The following is a 26207-nucleotide window of genomic DNA, read 5'->3' on the forward strand; positions in this document are numbered from 1 at the left end:
TATGAATCTATTTCTCCTAATACGCTTTAAACAGAAAAGTTAAAACAACTTTTATGGTTGAGTCAAGTTTCCCAAATTTCATTTTTCACAGGAGTTGGTACACTAAAGAAAAACTTCAAAAAATTTTACAGTAAGTCTTTTTCTCTGAAGATACAATCTTACAAGCACATTTGGTGAAGTTTAAAATAACACAAATTCAAACAATGGAAAACCGCACCTTATACATCAGTAATCCTGGAACCTGCTTTGGTGATGGTTCTTTCCCAAGTTTAATTCTATAAATAGTGGATCAATTTAGTGCATTTTCCCCAGTGTTATAAATGTCTTTCAGTAAATGAAAACTCATGAAAAATAAGACACATCTTATTTCCCCCAGAATATGGATATATGTGATGTTTATATTAATCTATCTTCATAAAATTGTACTCAGAATATTAGAAAAAACAAAACTGTAACTGTCAAAGATAACCTGAAAGTGCATTTGGTGGTAGGGTTCAGTTCAATAAATTTCTTTTTTGGAGACATTTTATAGAGTAAGAACCAAACTCAGGCTATACTTGAAGGTGAAGCATAAAGAAGAAATACACTTCAAATTAAGAGACCAACAGATTGATGAGTGATGGCTGATAAGTTATCTGACACATTATAAAATCAGATAACAACACACCAAGGGTGAGTGAGCAGTTTTCATTTTTCAGGTATTCTAAATGCTGGAGCATGTCTATAAATGTGAACCTGAATTGTGCTCCTGATGGAGTCCAATTCCAAGAAAGGGGAATTCTGAGTTAGGATCAAATATGGTATTGTTATGCAGCATTAACATGAAAAGTACACAAAATCTAAAGGGTAAGATTTGGATTGTGGTACAAGTGATTGGACTTGCTTAAGACTGACATTCTGACTCATACTTGCCTCTGACTTGGATGACATCTCATCACTAATTTCATTTTATACTTTTCTTTGAGTTTGTCCATATCTGCTTCATGAGTTAAAAGGGCTGTGAAGGGAAATGTTTTTCAGAAAATTCTATTTTCTGAGACTCTGTCTTCATTTATAGGTCAGGGATGAAAATAAATGAATATGAAAGCCTTCTGTAGTGTAATGATAAAATCAAGTTATACTTAAGTATTAAAATGAGAAAAAAGGACAATAGAAGCAGAGACAATAATAACTAGGAGTTACAACTAGAGAATCTGAAAACATACTTCAGTTCATTTCAGTAATAATATAATATTACTATGAAATTTGTTGATTGAGATAACTGTGTTAGGACATATAAGAGAATGTCTTTGCTCTTACAAGGTGTACATTTATGTATTTAAAGGTGAAATCCAACTTTTAATAAACATTTCTACAACTTACAAACAATTCAGCAAAATATAGATTATAGAAGAGATGGAGAAAACATGGGAAGTCACTAACGCTGATGAATCAGGTGAGGGTTTATATGTGTTCATCATACTATTCCTCTCATGTTCCTGTGATTTGAAAATTTAAAAAGAAAAATCAGAGGCTTGGGACTCCCTGGTGGTCCAGTGGTTAAGAATCCACCTGCCAATGCACAGGACATGGGTTTCATCCCTGGTCCAGGAAGATCCCAAATGGCACGGAGCAAGTGAACCCATGTGCCACAACTACTGAGCCCACACTCTAGAGCCCACAGGCTGCAACTGCTGGCCCGCAGGCCACAGCTACTGAAGCCTGTGCGCTCCAGAGTCCAGGTGTCACAACAGGAGAAGCCATGTCAGTGAGAAGCTGTGTCCTGCCACGAAGATTAGCCCCTGTTTGCTGCAACTAGAGAAAGCCTGCAAGCAGCAATGAAGAAGCAGCACAACCAAAAAAAAAAAAAATGGAGACTTGAAACCAGACACCCTGGGCATATAAGTCCTGCCTGGCTCTGCCAACTGGGCAAGTTACTAAACTTACTCTACTTCAGCTTCCTAAACTCTAAGACTATAATATCATAATTATAAAGATGGGTACCTCCTAACATTGATAGAGTATGAAATGAATCAGTATGTAGAATTTATGACAGATCAATAGATATTGCCCAATATTAATAATGCTATCAGCTAGCTTCTCTTCATGTTCTTCTCCTTTTTCCTCCTTTGCATGTATCAGCACTGAGACCTTGTTACATACACATTGGCTTGTTTTCCATCTTCTTCAAGAGAATTTAAGCTCCAAAAGGGTAGAGACTTTGTCTTTTGATGATGTGATAGCCCCAAAATCTGAAGCAATGCCTGTCTAACAAACTCTCAGTAGATATTTGTTGACTGTATGAACGAAGGCATGAGTAGATCTAATCATGTGACATATCTGTTCCTACAAATTAGAAAATAAACCCACATAGATAAATAATTTATATATAACACTATTTTCTTATTAAGTGTAACTGTAAAAGGAATATATTCTTATAACAATTAACTGGCTCCAAGATGTCACAATATCACACTTTAAACAGTGGAAAGCACTGAAAAAGTTATGATTTAAGGAAAATGGAGTAAACAATACTTGAAATTCAAAACTATACATCTCAGTACAGAATCCTTTAGATTGTTTTTAGATTGTTTAGGAAAATAATAGAATATAGCAAAATTGAAAAATAATACACTTAAATTGAAGACACCCTATTTCTATCACCATAAACATTTTCAATGTAATCTACTACATGTACTCTATCTACCAACCAGGCACCAACACCCCTCACAGGAGGTCAACACAGATATCAGGTGGTTTCTATATTTTGTAGAACCGTCTTACTTTTCAAAAAGAAAGGCTGGTCTGGGCTGGAAGGAGACAGGGAAATACAATCAACAGATGGGGAAGAGCTTTTACTAGAGCAGGACCAGCAGTAAGTGAAGTAAAAGGAGAGCCCATTCACCTAATAAAAGGCCCCGGGAAGTGGACATGTGACCTGTCCCACAGCCAGGACTGAACCACATGGTTTCTGATGCACCGGCTGCTGATGCCCAGGTTTCTGTATCTTGGTTTCCTGTGTGATGAGACACATTTCTGTCTGAACAGAGACACTATCAATATCAAACATTTGACTGCATGATTTCTTCCCCAGTTTTGACAGGACAAACCATATGCTTAACTTCATATCCCAGAATTTAAGCCGTTTTGTTTTTATTTTTTTTAACAGAAGCAACACATTGATGATTCAGTTTGAGAGTTTTATCTACTGTGCTCTTTTAACCTTTGAGTGATAAATTGCTTCATCTTCAGGTACACTCACATTATATGTGTAGATTTGCCTTTGCTTTTTAGCACCCCAATCACCACTAATTTCTGATGAACTTTTGTCAGTTTATAGTAAGGTGGCTAGTTTTCAGTATATGAAAAATGTATTTTCAGCATATTTTGAAAAATAACCAAGATGAGATGGGCAGCATCCATTGAACTGCCTCCCTTCTGAATGTCCATCTCTTCCAAGGAAGAAGAAAGAAACAGAATTAGAGGACTTTAAAAGAGGAAAATATAGTGGTTCCCTCCTACTCACTCTCAGGCCACCTCTGTGAGTTTGGGTTCACATGTCCAGGTTGGCACCATTTACAAACTAATAACTAGGGTTTTGAGTTCACTTAAAAAGTGACCTCACTGATTTAGTGATACCTGTCAGAGTGACAGGCTTTCCAGGTGGTACAGTGGTTATGAATCCCCCTACCAATGCAGGAAATGGAAGATATGGGGGTTCAATTCCTGGCTTGGGAAGATCTCCTGGCGTAGGAAACAGCAACCCACTCCAGTATCTCTTGCCCGGAAAACTCCATGGACAGATGAGTCTGGTGGGATACAGTTCCACAGGGGGGCACAAAAAGTCAGACATGACCGAGAATGCACACACACACTTAGAGTGATAAATCACCCCATTATTCTATTTCTTTAGGAATTTTTCTTTATCACATCTGTATGTTTTCAATGAAAGATTTGGTAGGTTTTCTTTAAAACAGTCATAAAGAAGCAGATCCTAAAGAAACACAATGATGGGATGATTTCCCTAAGTGATATCACCAACGTTAACAGGGTCAATTACAGAAGCAATACATGAAAACCACATACTTCACTTTTGAAATAAACTCACATCTATTTCTTTTTATATAAAGCTCCAAATGTAGTTTAAATAAAGGTAGATCTAGTATTATCTACCCCTTCTACCACTTCATCATTTTTTAGAATTTAGATTAACACTACCTCTCTGTCCATGGAACAATGTGTTCTAAAATTCTAGAGTCATTTTTCTACCTGAGAAACTGTGAAAAAAATATATCAGCTGGGAAACAAATAGAAAAATAATTTACCAGTACTTCCAGTTTTTTTTAAGATGTCATAATTTCACCATTAAATCTGTCCTGTGAATTCAAGATCAGTGGATCATCCTATCGTTTATTACATTTGATGGTTAACTGCTCTCCCCTCTTCTCTACTAGAATTTCACTGGAGACTCACAAACTTCAATGAAATGAGAGGTGCACTTCTTTTTGGGCAAAAGAAGGTAGAGCAATTTGCTCAATTTAGGAAAACAAAATCCCCACGTTGCTGGAAAGCCGGGTGGGTGTGTAAAGACTCAGTGCTGACATCCTCCAGAAATCAGAATTACTGGCTAAAAATTGTATGACCTCCAAACCTGTCTGCTCACAGTCAATGATCATCTGTATACTACAGATTTCAGAGCTTCCCTGGAAGGGTGACACCAAATGACAAACACACCAGCTCAAAAAATCAGCCACTCAGGTCTGTTTAAGAAAAAAAATTTAAAGAAATTGCCACACTTCTCTGAAATGAAGAGATCAAGCAAACATTTAGTAGTTACTAATGTCAAAGAATGTTTTCCTCTAAGAGTTTTATTGTATCTGGTCTTAAATTTAGGTCTGTAATCCATTTTGAGTTTATTTTTATATATGGTATTAGGGAGTGTTCTAAATTTCATTCATTTCCATGTAGCTGTCCAGTTTTTCCAGCATGACTTATTGAAGAGACTGTCTTTTCTTCAGTGTGTATTCTTGCCTCCTTTGTCATAGACTAGGTGACCATAGATGTGTGAGTTTATCTGTGGGCTCTCTAGCTTGCTCCATTGGTCTATGTGTCTGTTTCTGTGCCAGTACCATACCATCTTGATTACTGTAGCTCTGCATTGAGTCGGCTAAAAAATTCATTTGGGTTTTTCTGTAACATCTTACATAATGAACTTTTTGGCCAACTTAATAATGTAGTCTGAAATCAGAGAACTTTATTTCTCTGACTTTGTTTTTCTTTCTTAATATTGCTTTGGTTATTTTCAGTCTTTGTGTTACTATACAAATTGTAAAATTTGGGGCTCTAATTCTATGAAAAATGCCACTGGTAATCTGACAGGCATTGTATTGAATCTGTAGGTTTTCTGGGTAGTATAGTCATTTTCACAATATTGATTCTTCCAGCCCAAGAACATGGTATATCCCTCCATCTGTTTGCATCATCTTTGATTTTTTTTGCCAGTATCTTATACTTTTTTGAGTGCTAGTTTTTTGCCTCCCTTGGTAGGTTTTTTCCTAGGTATTTTATTCTTCTTATTGTGATGGTAAACAGGATTGTTTTCTTAATTTCTCTCTCTGATTTTTCACTGTTAGTGTATAGGGATGCACATGGTTACTTTTTAAAAGCAAAAGACTGAGCTAGCTCCTATGAGAAATTAGAAGTCTGTCTACAACTTCGAAGTGTAAAATTTCTGTCATCAGTAGAATCAATTTGCAAAATGAGGGCAAATACACAAAATAATTTGTATTACAATATACAAACCAACAGCAACTTAATAGTCAAAAACTTTTTCATGCAAGGGTGAGGAAATTCAAAGTGGGGCAAAGGGAAACATGATGCAAATAACAGAAAATTCTCTAGAAATGAACATATTCTTATAAAAACTTTGCAAATGCTCCAAGGTTCTGTTACCTGCATTCTAGCTACAGCATTAAAATGATATAATCACCAATAAACAATCATCATCACATTCCAACTATACAATTTATTTTTGTAAACACTTTCCTATGAAATGTCTGGATCTCATTTGCATCTTTCAGTTAATAATGAAAAACTACTATTGTCTTTACTTAGTAGATATTCCCTAAGACAAGAGGAATAAAATGAACTTTGGAGGGTAATTAGGGTAATTAATTCATTAGGTCACTAGTAGAATTTGAATTCACAGTTTTAACATCTAGTTGCGTCCTCTTCTAAGGACAAGATAATGGATCTAATTGTTTGGAGCTCTAGGAAAAAAGCTAAAATGGAAACATGGCATTATATTATTAGTTTTCACCATCATCAATATACACACTGTAAGTGCACTCATGTCATCCATCTTTTTCTAGGAAGCAAACAAAGTCAGTTAAACTGATAAGTTCCTCTTAATTACATGCAAAGCTATAAATGTACACAAATAGACACTGATGCTATCAAGTTAATTACATTTAATAAATTACCTCTTCTAAGGCATTCCACAGTTCTTCCTCTGTATGCTCATTACAGGGATCCAGATTTTTCCTCATTGTTCCAGTGAATAAAACAGGTTCCTAAATACCCACAAAATAGGGAATGTTATTATCTTAACCTCTTTCCATTTTATTTCAGTGCTTATAGAACAGAATTAAAATATATAAAATATTAAAATTCACTGTAATTATTACTAATTAAGTTGCAAGTGCATGTTTACAAAACCTCTAACATAATTAATATCTCTAAAATAATTTTCCATTGTACAAAGTATGCTACATAATATCCTCCACACTACTGAACATTAACAGAAGGAAGTTTTGAAGAAGTTTTTTCATCTTAAGAAAAAAACTGAAGAAGAGAAAGGAAGATTTTATTTAAAAAAAAAAATGCTTTCAAGGTAATAAAGATCTGCTTAAACACACACACACAAACTGAAGATAAAATTACTTGAGAAAATTTACATCAAGATCTACATAAATTAACTGTCAGTCATGGTGTGATGCTGGAAAATACAAATAGTATGATTAGTTGATATTTGTGCCTTAAAGCAAAACTATTAACTATTTTCACATTGGCACTGAAGAATAAACTAGGATATTTTCTCCGTTAGTCAAACTGTCTTCTAGGATCTGAAATCTCCTCACATGTGTGAAATAAACATCTTCACACGTGCAAAGAGAACGTCGACTACTAGGGTTAATGTTGTGAATTGTCTCCACAGCTTTACAACCCATTTTGAACTCGAGTAAGAAAATCACTTGAGAGGCAGTCCCCAGGTGGTGGAGGAACAGGATGGGGAGACCACTTTCTCCCCCACAAATTCATCAAAAGATCATTTGAATGTTGAGTAACTTCCACAAAACAACTTCTGAACGCTGGTGGAAGACACCAGGCACCCAGAAAGGCAGCCCATTCTCTTCGAAAGGAGGTAGGACAAAATATAAAAGACAAAAACAAAGACAGAAGATTTAGGGATGGAGACCATCCTGGGGAGGGAGTCATGAAGGAAGAGAAGTTTCCATACAGTAGGAAACCCTCTCATAGGTGGGTCTGTGGGGAGTTTTGGAATCTAAGAGAGCAACATAATGGGGGGTGGGGGCGCGAATAAAAGCCTCACAGAATATGCACCTAATCGCAACTGCCAGCGGAGAAGTAGTCCAGTGTTCACCACCACCAGCGAATGAGGCCTGGGCAGGAAGGTGCGGTCTGCATCATAGATCCTTAGGGTAAGGACTGGGCCTGAATGCCCTGAAGACAATCTGAGGGAGCTAATGTGTGATAGCAACCCAAACTGTGGGATCACCAGAGAGATAATAAATAATAAAAGAAGACCTTTCCCGCAAAAGGCTCTAATACAGCACAGTGACCCCTGGAATGATCACAGAACAAAGGATTGAATGAATACCAAAGGAGAGCAAACTAGCTACATATAGAGCCCTCCCTCCCTGGAGGCAGAGAGGCAGGTGAACCACAGTCAGAGCCAGAAGGCAAGGGGCTGCTGCAATCTTGGCTCAAGAGACCACAAAACTGTGAGCAGGCTCCCAGTTGCAAAACACGTCTTCCTGGGAACCTGGAAGGTTAACATCTGCCAGGAGTGTCGCAGCCTGAGATCAGCTCCCCAGAGGAGACACATGGTACACCTGAGACAGTGCTCTCATGGTGCACCCAGGAAACTGAGTAGATGGGATTGGGGAGGTGATTAAGATGCATGGCCCAACTGGGACAGTGCACTCGCCAAGCACCAGTTCACCTGAGCTGCTCAGACCTGAAAAGGGCACAAAATGCACAGCCCATTCAGGTCTGTGGCCTTGCGGAATACCCAAGAACCTGAGCGGCTTAGACCTGGGAAATGTATGAATCACAGGATCCACTTGGGACAGTGCCCTTGCAGAGCACCCTGGAGCCTAAGCAGTGTAAACCCAGGGAGCACATGCTGCCTTGGGCTGGGGCAAACCCAATGTGGTCCATACACTCTGAGCACTCCCCACACATGCCAGCAGTGTTTGTTTGCAGTGTTCCTCCTTCCTTACAACACAACTGATCAAGTGATATATTTTTACTGTTATCACTTTTTAATTTTTTAAAAATTAAATTCTTCATTATTCCCTTAATTTTCATTTTTATAACCTACTATTACCTTGCAAAAAGAGACCTTATTTTATTTATTTATTTTTTATTTAATTTTTTTAAGAGACCTTATTTTAAAGCAAATTTCATACATATATATGTGTGTGTGTGTGTATAGTGATTGATGTTGTTTTGTATTTTTTATATTGTATTTTTGATAGTCTAACCTCTATTCTAGATTTTTAAGCTTTGGGGTACTTGTTATCAATTTTGTACTTTAAGAATCTAATCTTCAGTATCCATTTTCACTTAGGGATTGGATTACTAACTTGATTGCTCTCTCCCCTTTAGACTCTCCCTTTTCTCCAGGTCAGCTCGATATCTCCTCTCCCCTTTCTCTTTACTCGACTCTGTGAATCTCTCTGGGTGTTCTGGGCAGTGAAAAATACTTATGGAACTGATTACTGGCTAGATTGCTTTATCTCCTTTTGACTCACCCTCTTCTCCTCCTGGTCACATATATCTCCCTTCTCCCTCTTCTCTTCTCTGTGTAACTCTGTGAATCTCGCTGGGTGTTCCTCACTGTGAAGAATTGTTTCACCTATATCCTAGATGTTTAACATTTGTGCTGTATGGATGGAGAAGTCTTGAGGCTACTGTAAGAGAAGGACTGAAAGCCAGAGGCAGGGGTGTAAACTCCAAAACTTGAGAATATCAAAGAATTCCTGATTCCAGGGAACATTAATAGACAAGAGCTCACTCCAAAGTCTCCATACCTACCCTGAAATCAAGCTTCATTCAGGAGCCAACAAGTCCCAATGTAAGACGTATCATGCTAATTCTTCAGCAAAGCAGGATACAACCCTGAAAATTAAAAGACAGGCTGCCCAAAGCCATGCCAAACCCATAGACACCCCAAAACTCTTGGCACTCCATGGCAAGTGCCATGGACACTTCATGGCACTCCAGAGAGAAGAGATCCAGCTCCACCCACCAGAACACAGACGCAAGCTCCCCCAACCAGGAAACCTTGACAGGCCACTAGTCCACCCCCCCACACAGGAAGCAGACTCCACAACAGACAGGAACCATGAACTTCGAGCCTACAGAAATGGCACCACAAACACAGCAATCTAAACAAAATGAAAAGGCAGAGACATATTCAGCAGATAAAGGAACATGATAAATACCCACCAAACCACACAAAAGAGGAAGAGATAGGGAGTCTATCTGAAAAAGAATTCAGAATAATAATAGTAAAGATGATAAAAAATCTTAAAAATAAAATGGAGTTACAGAAACAGACTAGAGACAAGGATTGAGAAGATGCAAGAAATGTTTAAGAAGGACCTAGAAGAAATAAAGAAGAGTCAATCAATAATGAATAATGCAATTACTGAGATGAAAAGTGCTCTGGAGGGAACCAACAGTAGAATAAATAAGGCAGAAGACAGGATAAGTGAGATGGAAGATAGAATGGTGGAGATAAATGAAGCAGAGAGGAAAAAAGAAAAAAAAGAGTTAAAAGAAATGAGGACAACTTCGGAGACCTCTGGGACAATGTTAAATGCCCAAACATTCAAATCATAGGAGTCCCAGAAGGAGACAAAAAAAAAAAAGGGGGGGGGGAGATGAGAAAATACTTGAAGAGATAATAGTTGAAAACTTCCCTAAAATGGGGAAAGAAATAGCCATCCAAGTCCAAGAAACCCAAAGATTCCCAAACAAGATGAAACCAAGGTGAAACACCCAAAGACACAGATTAATCAAGCTAACAAAGATCAAACACAAAGAGCAAATACTAAAAGCAGCAAGGAAAAAGCAAAAATTAACACACAAGGGGGTCCGTCCCCATAAGGATAACAGCTGATCTTTCAATAGAAAATCTTCAGGTCAGAAGGGAATGGCACGACATACTTAAAGTGATGAAAGAGGAAAATCTACAACCCAAATTACTATACCCAGCAAGGATTTCATTCAGATATGAAGGAGAAATCAAAAGCTTTACAGACAAGCAATGGCCAAGAGAATCCAGCACCACCAAACCAACTCTCCAACAAATGCTAAAGGATCTTCTCTAGACAGGAAACACAGGAAAGGTTTATAAAATAAACCCCCCCCAAAAAAAAACCAAAGTAAATGGTAATGGGATCATACTTATCAATAATTACATTAAATGTAAATGGGTTAAATGCCCCCCACAAAAGACAAAGAAAGGCCAAATGGATAAAACAAAACAAAACAAAACAAAAAAAACAAACCTCTATATATGCTGACTACAAGAGACCACCTCAAAACAAGGGACACATACAGACTGAAAGGGAAGGGCTGGAAAAAGATATTTCATGCAAATAGAGAACAAAAGAAAGCAGGAGTAGCAACACTCATATCAGATAAAACAGGCTTTGAAATAAAGACTGCAAAAAGAGAAAAAGAAGGACACTACATAATGATCAAAGGATCAATCCAAGAAGAAGATATAACAATTATAAATATATATGCACCCAACATAGGAGCACCTCAATATGTAAGGCAAATGCTAACAAGTATGAAAGGGGAAATTAACAGTAACACAATAATAGTGGGGGACTTTAATACCCCATTCATACCTATGGATAGATCAGCCAAACAGAAAATTAGAAGAAAAAAAAAAAAAAAAAAAACAACCAACCATGAGCTTTAAATGATACAATTCACCAGTTAGACCTAGCTGACATCTATAGGGCATTTCACCCCAATGAAACAATGAATTTCACCTTTTTCTGAAGCACACATGGATAGATCACATTGTGGGCCATAAACCTAGCCTTAGTAAATTCAAAAAAACTGAAATAATTTCAAAAATCTTTTCTGATCACAATGTGGTAAGATTAGATGTCAACTACAGGGGAAAAAAAAAAACTATTAAAAATACGAACATATAGAGGCTAACCAACACGCTTCTGAATAACCAACCAACCAGAGAAGAAATCAAAATATTCATAGAAACAAATGAAAATGAAAACATGACAACCCAAAACCTATGGGATTCAGGAAATGCAGTGCTAAGAGGATGGTTCATAACAATACAAGCTTACCTCAAGGAACAAGAGAAACATCAAATAAATAATGTAACTTTATACCTAAAGCAACTAGAAGAAGAAGAAATGAAGAATCCCAAAGTTAGTAAAAGGAAAGAAATAATAAAAATCAGAGCAGAAATAAATGAAAAAGAACCAAAGAAGACTTTAGCAAAAATAAACACAAGTAAAAGCTGGATCCTTGAGAAGATAAATAAAATAGACAAACCATTAGCCAGACTCACCATGAAAAAAAGGGAGAAGAATCAAATCAATAAAATTATAATTGAAAATGGAGAAATCACAACAGACAACACAGAAATAAAAAGGATCATAAGAGACTAGTATCAACAACTATATGACAATAAAATGGACAACCTGGAAGAAAAGGACAAATTCTTAGAAAAGTATAACCTTCTAAAACTGAACCAGGAAGAAATAGAAAATCATAGCAGACCTATCACAAGCACAGAAATCAAAACTATAATCAATAATCTTCCAACAAACAAAAGCCCAGGACCAGATGGCTTCACAGGTGAATTCTACCAAAAATTTAGAGAAGAGCTAACACCTATCCTACTCAAACTCTTCCAGAAAATTGCAGAGTAAGGTAAACTCCCAAACTCATTCTATGAGGACACTATCACCCTAATAACAAAACCAAAGATGCCGCAAAAAAAGAAAACTACAGGCCACTATCATTAATGAACATAGATGCAAAAATCCTTACCAAAATTCTAGCAAAGAGAATTGAACAACATATTTAAAAGATCATATATCATGACCATGTAGGCTTTATCCCAGGGATGCAAGGATTCTTCAATATTCACAAATCAATCAATGTGATACACCACATTAACAGATTGAAAGATAAAAAATATGATTATCTCTAGAGATGCAGGGAAAGTCTTCAACAAAATTCAACACCCATTTATAATAAAACCTCTCCAGAAAGCAGGCATAGAAGGAACATACCTCAACATAATAAAAGTCATCTATGATAAACCCACAGCAAACATTATCCTCAATGGTGAAAAACTGAAAGCATTTCTTCTAAAATCAGGAGTAAGACAAGAGTGCCCACTCTCACCACTACTATTCAACATAGTTTTTGAAGTCTTAGCCACAGCAATAAGTGAAGAAAAAGAAATAAAAGGAATCCAGATTGGAAAAGAAGAAGGAAAACTTTTCACTGTTTGCAGATGACATGATCCTCTGCATAAAGAACCCTAAAGGCACCACCAGAAAATTACTAGAGCTAATCAATGAATATTGTAAAGTTGCAGGATATAAAATTAATACACAGAAATCCCTTGCATCCCTATACACTAACAATGAGAAAACAGAAAGAGAAATTAAGGAAACGATCCCATTCACCATTGCAATAAAAAGAATAAAATACTTAGAAATAAATCTACCTAAAGAAACAAAAGACCTATATATAGAATACTATAAAACACTGATGAAAGAAATCAACAGTGACACAAATAAATGGAGAAATATACCATGTTCATGGATCAGAAGAATCAATAGAGTGAAAATGAATATACTACCCAAAGCAATCTATGGATTCAATGCAATCTCCATCAAGCTACCAATGGTATTTTTCACAGAACTAGAACATATAATTTCACAATTTGTATGCAAACACAAGAAAACCTCAAATAGCCAAAGCAATCTTGAGAAAGAAGAATGGAACTGGAGGAATCAACCTGCCTCACTTCAGACTACACCACAAAGCTATAGTCATCAAGACAGTATGATACTGGCACAAAGACAGAAATATAGATCAATGGAACAAAATAGAAAGTCCATAGATAAATCCACACACCTATGGACACCTTATATTTCACAAAGGAGGCATGAATATACAATGGAGGGAAGACAATCTCTTTAAAAAGTGGTGCTGGGAAAACTGGTCAACCATCTGTAAAAGAATGAAACTACAACAGTTTCTAACACCACATGAAAAAATAAACCTAAAATGGATGAAATATCTAAATATAAGACCAGAAACTATAAAACTCCTAATGGAAAACATAGGGAGAACATGCTCTAACATAAATCACAACAAGATCCTCTATGACCCACCTCCCAGAGTAATGGAAATAAAAGCAAAAATAAACAAATGGGACCTAATTAAACTTAAAAGCTTTTGCACAATGAAAGAAACTGTAAGCAAGGTGAAAAGGCACCTTTCAGAACGGGAGAAAATAATATCCAACAAAACAACTAACAAAGAATTAATCTCTAAAATATACAAGCAGCTCATGCAGCTAAATACCAGAAAAATAAACAACCCAATAAAAAAATGAGCCAAAGAACTAAACAGACATTTCTCCAAAGGAGGCATACAGATGGCTAACAAACACATGAAAAGATGCTCAACATCACTCATTATCAGAGAAATGCAAATCAAAACCACAATGAGGTACCCTCTCACGCTGGTCAGAATGGCTGCTGTCAAAATGTCTACAAAGAATAAATACTGAAGAGGGTGAACCTCTTACACTGTTGGTGGGAACCTTCTTACACTGTTGGTGGGAATGCAAACTAGTATAGTGGCTATGGAGAACTGTGTGAAGATTCCTTAAAAGTCTGGAAATAGAACTGCCATACAAACCAGCAATCTCACTGCTGGGCATACCAGTGAGGAAACCAGAATTGAAAGAGACATGTGTACCCCAATATTTATCGCATCACTGTTTACAATAGCTAGGACATGGAAGCAACCTAAATGTCATTAGCATATGAATGGATAGGAAAGCTGTGGTACATATACACAATGGAATATTACTCAGCTATAAAAAGAATGCATTTTATTCAGTTCTGTTCAGGTGGATGAAACTGGAGCCTATTATACAGAGTGAAGTAAGTCAGACAGAAAAACACCAAAACAGTATATCAATGCATATATATGGAATTTAGAAAGATGGTAATGATGATTCTATATGCAAGACAGCAAAGGAGACACAGATGTAAAGAACAGACTTTTGGACTGTATGGGAGAAGGTGAGTGTAGGATGATTTGAGATCATAGCATTGAATCATGTCTTTTACCATATGTGAAATAGATGACCAGTCCAGGTTTGATGCATGAAGCAGGGCCCTCAAAGTCAGTGCACTGGGACAAGCCTAAGGAATGGGATGGGGAAGGAGGTGGGAGGGGGGCTCAGGACAGGGGGGCACATGTAGACCTGTGGCTATTAATGTCAGTGTATGGCAAAAACCACAATATTGTTAAGTAATTGAAAGTGAAGTGAAAAGTCACTCAGTCGTGTCTGACTCTTTGCGACCCCATGGACTGTAGCCCACCAGGCTCCTCAATCCATGGAATTTTCTAGGCAAGGGCACTGGAATGGGTTGCCAATTTCCTTCTCCAGGGGATCTTTGCAAGTTAAGTAATTAGCCCCCAATTAAAATAAATTAATTAAAGAAAAAGAAAATCACGTGAATTTGCCTTTTCTCTAACATCAGTTCCATAGTCTAAAATACATATAAAATAAACAGCAAGTAATAAGTCACTAGCAAAAAAAAAAAAAAAAAGGCAAGAAACGAACATTAAAATGATGTATAATATAACCAATTTCTTTATAAAATGTATTCCAATATCAAATGGCAAATTTCAACAATGCAAAACTGAAATTACTTTTGCACCAACCTAAAAAGTGCTCATAGTAGACACATATGGCAATGGCAGATAAGGGTCAAATTATTTATCATTTATGATGGATATTATTATTTAAAGTATCCACCTCCAAGCAATGAATTTAGTAAACCAATTTTATGAACTAGTGTTGTAAAAATGTTTGTCCGCAGAACACTTCAGTGTAGAGATTTATGGTAGGAGTCACAACGTTTATGTAAGAATACACTGAATTTATTGGCCTATGTATATTTTTTCTGAAAGTACACAATTAAATCTCATTTAACAAGGCTTAGCTTGCATAGCAGAATCAGGAAAGAAAAATACTTAAAGTAATATTCAATGTAATACTTTAATGGAACATTAGTTTGAAAACTGTTTTTTACCATAATTTGAAGTTTATACTTTTAAAATTTAATCATTTGTGCCATATTCAGTAGTAATACTTTACCTTGTCACTTAACATAGCACAAGTTCATATTAGGTGTGTGACCCAAATATGGCCATTCTGAATCCAAGCATTTAGTATAGTGAACTGTTAATCCCTCAACACAACCGCAATACTGAAAACTGAAAATGGGACCTTTTGCACAGGCTGCTGGAAGACTCTCATTATCTTACAAAGAAACCCTTCCTACCAGCCTTTTGAAGCTTAAAATGACCCTGGACCAAGACAAAAACCATACATGTGGTTACAAAGGAGGCATTATAAAACACAATCTTCATTTTACCTTAATCCTTTGAGTCCCACACCAGGAAACTGCCCTCTAATCCTCTAGAGTAGCTACTGCTGCTGTATACTCCAGTCCTAAAGCTATATTTTCATTTCTAATCTGAGAATTTTTCTTAAAGGGCAGCTCATCTGCCTGTTTCAAGAAAAAGAATCACCTGAGGTCACTGTAAATATTGGTTTTCTTTTTTCTTAAGCCCTTTAGCCTCTGAATGAACTGATCAATGCCCACATTTGGAAGAAAAGGACATTGTTTGCTAACAAAGAAAAAAGAATTTAAGTCATGTAAAATCCTCTTTAAGAGGCTCCAGGGAGCAATTCCAAGAGGGTTTAATGAAGACCTCCCTTTCAGAAACAAAGGGCAGACTGCATTAAGCTAGAATCCAGTTGAATTTCTTTACTAGTAACAGCATAGCCACCTCTTCTTTCAATTTTGTCCTCAACAAGAAAAAAGGGAAAGAAAACCAGGAATGAGGGAGAAGTCAGAACAGCTCTGGTTCACCTTCTTCAACCTACTGAAGAAAACTCAGGGAATAGAAATACCAAACAGCAGAGTGGACTATTTTAAAAACACCTAGCTTTTGCTGTGGTTTAAAAAAAAAAAAAAAGAAAAAAAAAACTATTAAATATAAAAAAAATGAATCTGTTTAATGATGATAAACATGATGGCTGTTGATCTGTGCCAGTCATTGGGATACAATCATAAATACTGAATTTGCATGGACTCCTTCTTCAGCTGCAAACATTTTTTTTGTGCCAAGAGAATAAGGGGCTCTAGGTGTAGAGAATCATCCAAAGAGATTTTGAAATCCATTTTTCAGATCCTTTCAGATAAGCAAGCTACTCCCTGAATATAATCTCACCTTGGTGTTCTGTCGGGGGAATACATTCAACAACTTCAGATCCTGAGCACAAAGGACACATACACTTCAGCTACTTGTTCTGTTTAAGAAAATTACCTAGGAAGTCCTTCCATTTTTTTGCTTATTCCCAAAATTATGAGCACAAATTGAGGAGCACCTTCCTAGGTTTACAGTATTTGTTTTTGAAAGTTCCCTCAGGACTCCAGGACAGATGGTCCATGTCACCACTTCCCTGCCTCTGGCTCCTATGCAGGTCCTTGCTGCTATCACATACCCCCACTTCTGGTCTGATAATGGTGGAATCAAGAGTAATGGAGATGAATATGGGAGAGAGAGAGACCACCCTGGAAGCTCACTGCTGCTCCCTCAATCACAGGGAGCCAGGAAGATGATATGGACCTAGCTCACCTAAGCAGGGGAGAAGGCAATGGCAACCCACTCCAGTACTCTTGCCTGGAAAATCCCATGGGAGGAGCCTGGTAGGCTGGAGCCCATGGGGTCACTAAGAGTCGAACACGACTGAGCGGCTTCACTTTCACTTTTCACTTTCATGCATTGGAGAAGGAAATGGCAACCCACTCCAGTGTTCTTGCCTGGAGAATCCCAGAGACAGGGGAGCCTGGTGGGCTGCTGTCTATGGGGTCCCACAGAGTCAGACACGACTGAAGCGACTTAGCAGCAGCAGCAGCAGCAGCTCTTAAGCAGGGCAATTCAAAAAAGCAGCACTGGACTCCCCTCCTGCAGTCTGCTCTCAGCTTCCTAGGTTCCCTCAATCAGGGTGTTGAGACATAAGCATCATGGGTTCCTATTCATTTTAGGAGAAATGTGATGCAAGCTCTTTGCACTTAGACCACTTCAACTAACCAAACCAACACTTTCTCCCCCTTCGCAGACAGCAAGACATTGTGAATGGAAAGGCTGTTGCCTGGGGAGGGGTAAGATTTTGAGTATTTTTCTCCTGACACTTGTCAGCCCATGATAAGCCCACTTATAGCCCATTTAGAAATGGGATAAACCAATTTTTAAACTGATACCATCCAAATGAGGGAAATAGCAGTAAGAGTAGAATCTTCTGGCTTTGGTTTATACTTATTCACTCTTATTATGGTTTGTGGAATCCTTTTGAGTGGGATAGTAGACAAAAATAGGGAAAATCTGATGAGAACATCATTCAGATCGATTAGAATTTATTGACAAAAAGTAAATTTGAAGTCAGACAGTTCTAAGTTCAGATTCTACTACTCATTAGTTATTAAACTCAGGGTAAGCTATTAATCTTCCCAAGCCCTAGTTCCCTTATTGGAAACTACAGTTAGTAGTTTGGGACTGCTGTGAGAATCTGGAACAACAATTAAGCTGCTGGTATGATGCTAACATGGACCAGGAGCCCAGCCCAACAGTGGGACAGTCAGGGGCAATATTTGTCACTCTAGGGGACAGATCCAAGAAAATACTGCTGTGGTTTATGTCAAAGAATATTCTGCCTATGCTTTCCTCTAAGCTCTTGTCTCACAAAGTATCTTGTCTTACATTTAGGCCTTTAATTCACTTTGACTTTATTTTTATACATTCTATTAGAGAATGTTCTAATTTCATTCTTTTACACGTAGCTGTCCAAATTTCCCAGCACCATTTATTGAAGAGACTCTCTTTTCTCCATTAAATATTGTTACCTCCTTTGTCTTAGATTAACTGACCATAAGTGTGTGGATTTACTTCTGGGTTTTCTATCCTATTCCACTAATCTATGTGTCTGGTTTCTGAGACAGTAACATACTTTTTTATTACTGTAACTTTACAGTATAGTTTGAAGTCAGGGACTGTAATACCTCTAACTTTTGTTCTTTCTCAAGACTGCTTTGGTTATTTGGGGTCTTTTCTGCTTCCACAAAAATTAAACATTTTTTATTCCAGTTCTGTGAAAAATGCCATTGGTAATTTGATAGGGATTGTGTTGAATCTGTAAATTGCCTTGGGTAGTATGGTCATTTTTAACAACACTGATTCTTTCAATCCAAGGACACAGTGTACCTTTCCATCTGTTAATGTTGTCTTTAATTTCTTTCATCAGTGTCTTACTGTTTTTGGAAGTTATTCCAAACTGTTATTCCAAGTTTTTTTTTTCTTCTTTGATGTGATGGTCAATTAGATTGTTTCCTTAATTTTCCTTTCTTATACTTTGTTTTTAGTCTATATAAATGGAACAGATTTCTGAATATATAATAGTTTATAGAGCATGATATCAAAAAACAAACAACCCAATCAAAAAATGGGCAGAAGACCTAAATAGACATTTCTCCAAGAAAGACATACAGATGGCCAATAGGCCCATGAAAAGATACTCAACATCACTAATTATTAGAGAAATGCACATCAAAACTACAATAAGGTATCACCTCACACTGGTCAGAATAGTCATCATTAAAAAGTCTACAAATAAGTGTTGGGGAGGATATGTAGAAAAGGGGACCTTCCTACATTCTTGATGGAAGTTTTAACTGGTCCAGCTTTTAAGAAAAACAGTATGGAGTTTCCTTAAAAAACTGAAAAAAGAGTTACCATGTGATCCAGCAATTCTACTCCTAGGCACATGTCCAGAGAAGAAAAAAACCCAATTCAAAAACATAGATGCATCTCAGTGTTGACAGAATTACTTACAATAGCCAAAATATGTCCATGGACAGATGAATGCTCCACACAGTGGAGCATTGTTTAGCCATAAAAAATAAGGAAATAATGCCACTTGCAATAGCATGAATGAACCTAGAGATTATCAGACTAAATGAAATAAGTCAGGCAGAAAAATACAAATGTCATATGAGATCACTTATATATGGAATCTTAAAAAAATGATAGAAATGAACTTATTCATAACACAGAAATAGACTCAGAGACATCAAATAAAATTAATGATTACCAAAGTGGAAAATGCTAAGGAAGGATACATTAGAAATCCATGATTAATAGGTATGCTGCTGCTGCTGCTAAGTCACTTCAGTTGTGTCCGACTCTGTGCAACCCCATAGACTGCAGCCTACCAGGCTCCTTCGTACCTGGGATTCTCCAGGCAAGAACACTGGAGTGGGTTGCCATTTCCTTCTCCAATGCGTGAAAGTGAAAAGTGAAAGTCAAGTTACTCAGTCATGTCCCACTCTTAGCGACGCCATGGACCGCAGCCTACCAGGCTCCTCCATCCATGGGATTTTCCAGGCGAGAGTGCATTACAATATATAAAATAGATTAAAAAGGATCTATTGTATAGCACAGGAAACTGTATGTAATATTGTGCAATAACCTATAATAAAAGGGTCTGGAAAAGTATATATACATATAAAACTGAACTACTTTGCTATACAATTGAAACAGTGAATCCAATATACTCCAATTAAAAAAAAAAAGATAAACAGACACACACAAAATTTGAATCCTGGCTCTGCCCCTCACTTGATAAGTGAGATAAGCTCCCATTGCCTCAGTCTTTAAATTTATCGGACAAAGATAACAACAGAATTGAGAGGATTAAGCAGGGAATGGTAGGATAAGGGACTAAAACATGTTAATGATTCCACAAATGCTAGAAATTACTATCAATACTTGTGTAACTTGTCAGGGACTGTAACAAGCAATCAGTTCAGTTCAGTTCAGTTGCTCAGTCATGTCCGACTCTTTGTGACCCCATAAACTGCAGCACGCCAGGCCTCCCTGTCCACCACCAACTCCCAGAGTTTACTCAAACTCATGGCCATCGAGTCGGTGATGCCATCCAGCAATCTCATCCTCTGTTGCCCCTTCTCCTCCTGCCTCCAATCCCTCCAAGCATCAGGGTCTTTTCCAATGAGTCAACTCTTCACATGAGGTGGCCAAAGTACTGGAGTTTCAGCTTTAGCATCAGTCCTTCCAATGAACACCCAGGACTGATCTCCTTTAGGATGGACTGGTTGGATCTCCTTGCAGTCCAAGGGACTCTCAAGAGTCTTCTCCAACACCACAGTTCAAAAACATCAATTTTTCAGCACTCAGCTTTCTTCACAGTCCGACTCTCACATCCATATATGACCACTGGAAAAACCATAGCCATGACCAGATGGACCTTTGTTGGCAAAGTAATGTCTCTGCTTTTTAATATGCTGTCTAGGTTGGTCATAACTTTCCTTCCAAAGAGTAAGTATCTTTTAATTTCATGGCTGAAATCACCATCTGCAGTGATTTTGGAGCCCCAGAAAATAAAGTCTGACACTGTTTCCACTGTCTCCCCATCTATTTCCCATGAGGTGATGGGACCAAATGCCATGATCTTAGTTTTCTGAATGTTAAGCTTTAAGCCAACTTTTTTACTCTCCTCTTTCACTGTCATCGAGAGGCTCTTTAGTTCCTCTTCACTCTCTGCCATAAGGGTTGTGTCATCTGCATATTTGAGGTTATTGATAATTCTCCTGGCAATCTTGATTCCAGCTTGTGCTTCTTCCAGCCCAGCGTTTCTCATGATGTACTCTGCATATAAGTTAAATAAGCAGGGTGACAATATACAGCCTTGATGTACTCCTTTTCCTATTTGGGACCAGTCTGTTGTTCCATGTCCAGTTCTAACTGCTGCTTCCTGACCTGCATACAGGTTTCTCAAAAGGCAGATCAGGTGGTCTGGTATTCCCATCTCTTTCAGAATTTTCCACAGTTTATTGTGATCCACACAGTCAAAGGCTTTGGCATAGTCAATAAAGCAGAAATAGATGTTTTTCTGGAACTCTCTTACTTTTTTGATGATCCAGTGGATATTGGCAATTTGATCTCTGGTTCCTCTGCCTTTTCTAAAACCAGCTTCAACATCTGGAAGTTCACAGTTCACGTATTGCTGAAGCCTGGCTTGGAGAATTTTGAGCATTACTTTACTAGCGTGTGAGATGAGTGCAAATTGTGTGGTAGTTTGAGCATTCTTTGGGATTGCCTTTCTTAGGGATTGGAATGAAAAGTTACCTTTTCCAGTCCTGTGGCCACTGCTGAGTTTTCCAAATTTGCTGGCATATTGAGTGCAGCACTTTCACAGCATCATCTTTCAGGATTTGAAATATCTCAACTGGAATTCCATCACCTCCACTAGCTTTGTTCGTAGTGATGCTTTCTAAGGCCCACTTGGCTTCACATTCCAGGATATCTGGCTCTAGGTGAGTGATCACACCATTGTGATTATCTGGGTCGTGAAGATCTTTTTTGTACAGTTCTGTGTATTCTTGCCACCTCTTCTTAATATCTTCTGCTTCTGTTAGGTCCATACCATTTCTGTCCTTTATCGAACCCATCTTTGCCTGAAATGTTCCCTTGATATCTCTAATTTTCTTGAAGAGATCTCTAGTCTTTCCCATTCTGTTGTTTTCTTCTATTTCTTTGCATTGATCACTGAGGAAGGCTTCCTTATCTCCCCTGGCTATTCTTTGGAACTGTGCATTCAAATTGGAATATCTTTCCTTTTCTCCTTTCTTTTTGCTTCTCTTCTTTTCACAGCTATTTGTAAGGCCTCCTCAGACAACAGAGGAACAGAAATGAGAGATACAAGCCCTGTCCTCAAGGAGAGGAAGAAAATAGTTGAGAGTGTGGGGAGAGCTGAGAAAAAGGTCACAGATCTTGGTGTGTAATTAAATAAGAAAGTACCAGTGTGTACAAGGGGGTGGTTAGGAAAGAAGTTGGTAAGAGGGGAGTCAGAAATGAAAATACAAAAATAAATAAATAATTTGTTAGTCTGTCTTCTTGCTCTTGGTGGAAATTTTAGACACACTTCTCCTTATACTTTTCCCTAAAATTCCTATGGTATTTTTTGTTTTAGTTTTTTAAATTTATTTGCTTTACTATTTATATTTATAACAATAGCCTAGTTTATATTGTAACAATAAATATAAAGAAAATCACCAAGGACCATAAGCAGAAATTAAAGAGTAAAGTCATTCCAGAAGGTGTTAGTCTTTTTACTTAAGCAGAAGTAATACCCAAAGGCCAGTGCCCTGATCCTTATGAATAATAACAGTTCCTAATGACTGAGCTTTCCCAAGAAACAGACATGGGCACAAACATTATCTCACTCAGTTACGTCTTCATAACAAATCTGTGTGGCAATGACTTCCAGACCTGGTTTAAGGACGATGACGCTGAAGCCTGGCAGCCAGGTGAGGTTGTCAAGGCCCCACAGTCATATGAGGCAGAGCAGGAATAAAACCGTGGGTCATGTTGACACTGGCCTACACTCTTAAACATTCTACCCCTGTATGCCTCCTGAATGGTTTCCGGGGAACCTTTGCACATTGCAAGCTCTCTCCAGATTCTCTCTCTTTAATCAACCAACACTGCATCTTGGAGACAAAGGCATATAAAGTGGAATCTACATGGATACAAAGCTTAGCACTATTCTGTAAATATGTTCTCTGGAGTGTGTACCTAGAACAGGCTCAAAGGAAGGATGAAAACCAACAGAAGAGAACCAAAACATGCTGATGTCCAGGTGTGTTTTCTCTTTGCTCAGATGTGCTTCCAAATATTATTGGCAAAGCCAAGGATCATCTAACATTATTTATTTACAGAGTTATTTTATGTACACAAACATAAAAGTTTTTCCAATTAAGAAGCATTAAATGTAATGCAGGGCATGTTTCTAAAGCTTTGCATCCAGGGATATGAAAGGACTTTACAGACATGCCCTTTATTTCTACTAACTAATCTCACATGGCCATTTCAGAGATGAGCACCATCAAAACATAAAACTTGGGAATCTAAACTCATTTACTTTCTACTGTAACCATAAGTCATAAATCTAATAGCCACAGGAAATCTTTAAATATGGGGACTGAATGTACTAAAAAGTTCTTCCCATTTTTCATGAAAGGAATACTTTTGGAAAAAAAAATTAACTGTGGCAAAATATACATAAAATTTACTAGATTAACCACTTTAAGTACACAGTTCAGTGGTATTAAATACATTTACATTGTTGTACAGCCATCACCACCACCCAGCCACAGATCTCCTTTCAACTTGAAGAACTGAAACTCTGTACCCATTAAACGACAACTCCCCTCTCCTGGCCACTCCTGGCACCCACCATTCTACCTTCTGTATCCATGAATTTGCTACTCTAGGTACCTCCTATTAGTAGAATCATACAATATTTGTCTTTTGTGACTGGCTTATTTCACTTAGCTTAATTTTCTCAAGGTTCATCTGTGCTGTAGCATGTGTCAGAATTTTCTTCTTTTTTAAAGCTGAGTAATATTTTACTGTATGTATGTGTACCACATTTTGTTTGTTGATTCATCTGCCAATGGACACTTGGGTGCCTCTACCTTTTTGCTGTTGAGAATAATGCTGCTATAACATGCATGTTCCAGTATCTCTTCAAGACCTTTCTTCCAATCTTCTGGGTTTATACTCTAGATCATACAGTAGTTCTATCTTTAACTTTTTCAAGAAATGACCAACTTGTTTTCCACAGTGGTTGCACTATTTTACATTCCTATCAGCAATGAACAAGGATTCTAATTTCTCTACATCCTTGCCAACAGTAGTCATTTTCTTTTTTCTCTCTCTTTTCTTTGATAGTGGACATCTTAAAGGGTGTGAGGTGATATTTCACTAGAGTCTGAAAAGAATATCTTGCTTTCAAAAGTCCTTAGAGTAATTCCAGGTATGTTAGAGGCCACGGATAAATAGCAACAGCTGTACCCAAGTCCACATTTGCCTTCCTTTGGGTGCCATGTTGCACATGCTTCTTAATAAACAGGCACTTCAGGACACACTATACCCACATTCCAGGAAGCACATTTGCCTGGCTTGTTTTGTTTCATCTCCTCTCTGTTTCTGATCTCAAGAGGGTATTTTTCTTAGCTTCCTTTGATGGGCAGGTGATTACTAAGCATATAAATAAAAACTCAATTTTTTTTTTAAATCAGCAAGTCTGTCAAAGCAAAAGGCAGTATGATAGATGAGGACACAGGGCCTATGTTGCCCTTGGTTATATACCTGGAGGATAGTAATTTCTCAGTAAATATCACAGAATTTCGTTGAGTGAATGAACCACAAGGAATGACTGGAGTGTCTACCATGCATATAATCCAGTCTTCAAACTCTCCCTGAAAGTTATACTTCTTTATGAATAAGAAAAGAGAACAGAATCAGAGCCCAGGAAGATATAGCCAACTCAACACTCCACCATCACAGCAGGCACATATGGGTCTACAGGAAGCACTACACACTCACTGACCTATTTTGTCCTTACAACAGATTGAGCGGGTGATCCTGTTATCTGCCTTGTAAGACAGAGAAAACCAAGGTACATAGAAACAGAATTCTGAGTTCCCTGCTCTTCCTCCCTGTTCTGTATTGCCTCCCTGGTGAAAATTATTCATTAATGACTAAACTCTCAAAGTCCCCCCAAAGCATTTATGTATCCTATAATTCTCAAAGCCCCACAATTTCACAGAAAGTTCTCCAAGGAGATAGTCACCTTTGAAAAGATGTCCTCGTTTCCTACAGCAAAATTACATCTGTAAGACACTTATTAATAAAATTCACGTTTATTATGAATTTAGGAATATATATATAGGAATCTCTCCAGCGCTAAACAAACAATTTATCCTTCTTTTCTCAGAATTATGTGATTATCAGTGGATAAAATTGTGGAAACTGAGGAAGTCTGAGTCCAGAAATCTATATCAGTAAGTTATTAATTCACATGCACACAAAACTCGCAAATGAACAAAAAAACAAAACCTGGTATCTGATGAAAGTGTCTGTTGAAAATACTTGCTGCTAAATATATGCTCTATTGGAAAAAAAAGGATCAACTCATTCACTTAACTTGAAAAGACCGATCAAATTAAAAGCACTTAAACCTTAGACGCCTTATAAAAAGAACATATGAGAGTGCTCTGCTATGCATACCTGAAGTGCAACTGACATTTTCTTCCTTAAATCGTGAAGTCCAATACGCGTTGTCAAGATGTCATCAATACAAATGTCACCTTCAGGTTCTGACAATCTAAAAAGGGCAGCAATGAGGGAACTTTTTCCAGCTCCTGTTCTTCCCACGATGCCATACTGTAAAGAGACGCAGGGGGATGAATAACTAACAGGATGCACAAAACCCAGGAGAACCCTGATTTTTGAAGATGATTTGCTAAAGTTCTATTATATATAAAGAATAGTCCATAAATTTCTCAAGCAAGGCCCTGCTGACATTTTGGACCAGATAATTCACTGTTGAGGATCGGGGGCCTGTCCTGTATATTGTAGGATGATTAACAGTAGCCATGAGCCAACTAGATACCAGATGCAGCCCCCAAAATCGTGATAACCAAAAATGAGAGAAATTCACAAGTGTCCCTGATTGA

At 37.5% G+C, this 26207-nt stretch overlaps 1 protein-coding gene across 5 annotated transcripts in view; it reads right to left on the bottom strand.

Annotated features, from left to right (window-relative positions):
• The window catches only part of LOC122686751 (ATP-binding cassette sub-family C member 4-like), a 2082459-nt gene that overhangs the window by 988056 nt on the left and 1068196 nt on the right, over positions 1 to 26207 (bottom strand). The window contains exons 26-27 of one of the 5 annotated variants that reach the window (XM_043891987.1): positions 25759 to 25914; positions 6462 to 6551 (exon numbers count right to left, since the gene is read on the bottom strand). The exons of the other annotated variants lie outside the window; for them this stretch is intronic. Of the exons in view, the coding sequence (XP_043747922.1) occupies positions 6462 to 6551; positions 25759 to 25914 (246 nt within the window). The remainder of the gene's footprint in view (positions 1 to 6461; positions 6552 to 25758; positions 25915 to 26207) is intronic. 5 annotated transcript variants of the gene reach the window in all.

Source organism: Cervus elaphus, chromosome 30 (genome assembly GCF_910594005.1).
Source record: "Cervus elaphus chromosome 30, mCerEla1.1, whole genome shotgun sequence".
NCBI lineage: Eukaryota > Metazoa > Chordata > Mammalia > Artiodactyla > Cervidae > Cervus > Cervus elaphus.